The sequence below is a fragment of the Camelina sativa genome, chromosome 13 (assembly GCF_000633955.1).
Source record: "Camelina sativa cultivar DH55 chromosome 13, Cs, whole genome shotgun sequence".
Classification (NCBI taxonomy): Eukaryota; Viridiplantae; Streptophyta; class Magnoliopsida; order Brassicales; family Brassicaceae; genus Camelina; species Camelina sativa.
Window position 1 is genome coordinate 7,414,910 of NC_025697.1, and position 4,218 is coordinate 7,419,127.

The 4,218-nt window shown below is 37.5% G+C and overlaps 1 protein-coding gene across 3 annotated transcripts in view; it reads right to left on the reverse strand.

Moving 5' to 3' along the window:
• The window catches only part of LOC104735764 (protein REVEILLE 1), a 4,098-nt gene continuing 842 nt past the window's right edge, over nucleotides 963-4,218 (reverse strand). The window contains exons 1-7 of one of the 3 annotated variants that reach the window (XM_010455614.1): nucleotides 3,733-3,857; nucleotides 3,435-3,507; nucleotides 3,231-3,332; nucleotides 3,028-3,139; nucleotides 2,867-2,928; nucleotides 2,395-2,709; nucleotides 1,671-2,282 (exon numbers count right to left, since the gene is read on the reverse strand). In XM_010455614.1, the coding sequence (XP_010453916.1) occupies nucleotides 1,728-2,282; nucleotides 2,395-2,709; nucleotides 2,867-2,928; nucleotides 3,028-3,139; nucleotides 3,231-3,332; nucleotides 3,435-3,461 (1,173 nt within the window). In that variant the 5' untranslated portion in view covers nucleotides 3,462-3,507; nucleotides 3,733-3,857 and the 3' untranslated portion in view covers nucleotides 1,671-1,727. Of the gene's footprint in view, nucleotides 1,650-1,670; nucleotides 2,283-2,394; nucleotides 2,710-2,866; nucleotides 2,929-3,027; nucleotides 3,140-3,230; nucleotides 3,333-3,434; nucleotides 3,508-3,732; nucleotides 4,175-4,218 lie in introns of those variants that run through there. The other 2 variants (XM_010455613.2, XM_010455612.1) reach the window with 2 other exon arrangements.

Consider the following 4,218-nt stretch of genomic DNA (forward strand, 5'->3'; position numbering starts at 1 on the left):
GATTCGAACCCACGTTAACCTAGCCCATCGTTTGTACAACGTAACCACTCGGATAGAGTGATTTCCTTGGGATTGATTAACAACGATGTCATATATTGGCTTCCGTAAATCTTCTTTTTCTAATGCAAACAAATAGAATAATTCAAGATAATTTAAATATTAATTCAAATAAAAATGAAAGGAATCATATATTTATTTTGAATGATGTAGAAAGATTACCTTATTTTTTAAATCTTATCTAAAATTAAATTTGAAATTTTTGGTAACTAATATTAAAGTTAATGCATTAAATGCTAATTTTTTTTTAAATAAATTTTTTGTCAAAAGTTGCTGCAAAACTACTAGTATAGATGGATGAGGAAAAATCCAGATCTAGGTTTTACTAAAATTCGTGGAACTCAAAAATACAAAACAAAAATTCGATATGTTTGCATTAGAAAAACAAGATTGACAAAAGACAATATATTACATCGTTGTTAACCAATCCCAAGTAAATCACTCTATCCGAGTGGTTACGTTGTACAAACGATGGGCTAGGTTAACGTGGGTTTGAATCCTGGTAGTAGAAACCTTTTTTGATTTTATTTAAGCTACCAAAACGACGTCGTTTCGATGTCCAAATGCCATGTGGTCGTTTTATTGGCATCTGACTCAGCACCGTTAAATGACCAAGTAACACCGTTTACGGACATGTTGAAATCGGCTAGTTTAATAAAGTTTAGGTAGGAAATTTGAAATTTTAGTTTGTTCAGATTGATAATTGCATGGTACCATAGTTTGGATATGAAAAAGCGTTTCACAAATAGTCTGGGTTGATTTTGGCCGTTTTCCCCTCTTAGCACTACTGTTGTTTTCTATTTCTTTCAGATTCTGGTTACCACCTCACCAGTTTCATCCTTGCCTTCAATTTGAAGCAAACCCTTCACCAAACCAATTAAATCCCCTTATCTAATCGGAGATACTTTAAGAGAAACCATCTCGTAATCATTTAACTATATGGAAAAAAAATTGTACAAAGAGAGTTTTACAGTTACAAATTTTGCTGAAGTTTTAGCCTAAAGAACAACAAACATCTCGAACAAAACAATGAAAACGACAACAACAACAACAAAAGGCTTTGGTGAACATATTTTAGAAAGGTTGAATGAATATATTAAGTTTAATGTCTCTTCTTTTGGGGTACCTTAGAAAATGTGTTATAAGTGGAGATGAATCTCTTGTTCTTCTTGTTCCTCTTCTTCTATCATCATCTTTCTCTTCTTGTACGGACCAAATCCCCTTGCATTTGACTCTGAGTTTGTTCTTCTCAGCTCAGAAAATGCAGACCTCTCGCTAGGTTTAAACTCCCACTGACATACCATTGTTTCGGGTTCTGAGGTCTTGTCCGTGTGTCCTGTATCATCCACCGAACCAGAGTTTGATCCAGTCGATGATCCTTCGTTTTGGACAGCCTTTCCTGAATCTAAACATCTATTTTCCACATCTTCTTGCTTAAGAGGTACTTGTATCCAGCAGCTCAAGAGCTCTTCTTGTCCGTTTTTTATTATCGGTAATGTTTTGGATGGTGAGGGTTTCCGTGGTAATGGCTGTATTGGGGATTTACAGTAAGTTGAAGTTGTCAGAGAAGAGGACATGCCTGAATCAGATACCAAAACTGTNATTTTAGAAAGGTTGAATGAATATATTAAGTTTAATGTCTCTTCTTTTGGGGTACCTTAGAAAATGTGTTATAAGTGGAGATGAATCTCTTGTTCTTCTTGTTCCTCTTCTTCTATCATCATCTTTCTCTTCTTGTACGGACCAAATCCCCTTGCATTTGACTCTGAGTTTGTTCTTCTCAGCTCAGAAAATGCAGACCTCTCGCTAGGTTTAAACTCCCACTGACATACCATTGTTTCGGGTTCTGAGGTCTTGTCCGTGTGTCCTGTATCATCCACCGAACCAGAGTTTGATCCAGTCGATGATCCTTCGTTTTGGACAGCCTTTCCTGAATCTAAACATCTATTTTCCACATCTTCTTGCTTAAGAGGTACTTGTATCCAGCAGCTCAAGAGCTCTTCTTGTCCGTTTTTTATTATCGGTAATGTTTTGGATGGTGAGGGTTTCCGTGGTAATGGCTGTATTGGGGATTTACAGTAAGTTGAAGTTGTCAGAGAAGAGGACATGCCTGAATCAGATACCAAAACTGTCTTCCCAAAGAGTTTAATAAGGCTTTGTTTCGTTGGTTCCTTGACTGAGCTCTCTGTGTGTAAGAGTCTCTCTCTAGGAAACAACTCCAGCTTCTGTCAAATTGATCAAACCAAGGATGTTAAAAATTAAGCATCTAAGAGTGGGGTATTTTGTTAAATCGAGTGAGTATAAATTTGCAGGTGGGTTTTCGTTTTTGTCAAGTACCAGAGTCTCAAGCTCTTCCGGTGCATTTGCAGTAGTTGTAAGAGCAGCTGGTGGTGATGCAGAAGAAACTGGTGACAAGCTTCGATTTGGTGAACTTGAATCAAGGGAACACAAGGCTTCTGATCCAACAGTAGACAACACTGAGGTTGGAGATCGGTTGTCTCGTTCTGACGGAGAAACTGATCTACTTGTTCCATCTGCTTCGTTTCCAAACTTACGTGGGTAAGGATGCGCTGGTTTTCTCTTGGGACGAGGAGGTGGTATCACAATTGGCTCCACTGAGCACCCATCACCTCCAGTTGCTTCTCGAGCAACCTGCGTGAATACACCAGAACACAGCAGAGTCAGAACACAAACAACGAATGTACAATAATCACTTCTTACAGCAGTACTTAGGTTTGCTATTGAGGTTATAGCAACACTTTCTGTGAACAAGGGTAAAAGATACTATATAGCAAATAAGTGTATAAACCTTAGAGAAAAACTTCTGAGCATGGCTTCGAATCTGAACTGCAGTCTTTGTGCCCACATGTTCTGTTAGTGAAACGAACATACATTTGAGGGTTCAGGTTCTTGTATAGGTCATAACACACAGTAGCAAGTGATATATAAGTAAATTCGTTTTTATTTTACCTTCAATTCGTCTCCATGCTCGCCCGTATAATTTCAAGGCTTCAACAAACTTCTTGTGTTCTTCATCTGTCCACCTCTCTCTTTCTTTTGTTATCGTATATGGTTTCCGTATCTAAACATGAAAAGATGAAAGATGAATTGAGCCAAAGATGTTCACTTTTTTACATAACAATATTTGACAGTTGATGTTAAAAAGAACAAACCTTGGGTGCATAGTCATTTCCACCAAAACTTTTGTCATTGAATTGTATCTGCTTGTCTGCAGTTTCCTCCTCAACTCTATTCCTCAAAGGAGCTTTGGCAACCTGAAACCATCACAAAGCAAAAGGACTTTAGGAGACATATCTTCTCACAACATAAACGCAATATATGTCCTTTTAAAGCAAAAGTGGCATTGGATCATTTACTTTCTTATTCAGTTTCTCAATGCACATTCTCTCATCCACAAAATCCCAAAAACGTCAACTGTATTTACAGATCCTAGAAGAAAAAAAAAACAAATTGGCTTTGTTTCTTAACAACCCAACCCTGCAAGTTCTCAATACAGTCGATTACATCTTTTAAGAGTCTGCAAATGAATTATACACACCGAACAGGCTAAACTCATATTAGAAGCTTTCTTTTAGATGTTGTAAACTCTTAGATTCATTACCTGAACTAGAGAACATTTGAAAAATTCAGCAAAAGATATATAGAAGAACATACCTGAACATTCGCAGTCAACGGAGACGACGCCATAGCTTCCCGGATTAAGATCTCGGCGGAGGGGAAACAAAACAAAACTCAAAGGTGTGGATCGCAGAAAAGGTAAACGAATCTGGAGTTCAAAAATCAGCTTAATTTCCTCTGTTCTCCGTCAGTTTCAATAGATCCCATAAAATTAATAAGATTTATCTCAGCTCCCAGATTACACAACGACAAAAACAGATTAGCTTCTGAAATCAGAACCAATCCAAAGCTTCCACCTTTCGGGAAAGAAAAAGAAAAAAAAATTCAATTAAACCGGAGATTTGTCGGGTTCGGTAATAGGAAAACAGAACAACTCTTTTGGGGGCAGAGAGAAAGAGAAGAAGAAGAAGCTCGGAAATGGAACTCTCAGAGATTCTCTAAAGCTCACCGGAGTTGACAAATTAAAAAGAAGAAGAATTTCGACGGGTTCTGATTAGCCGGAAGAACAAAAGCAGAGAGAAA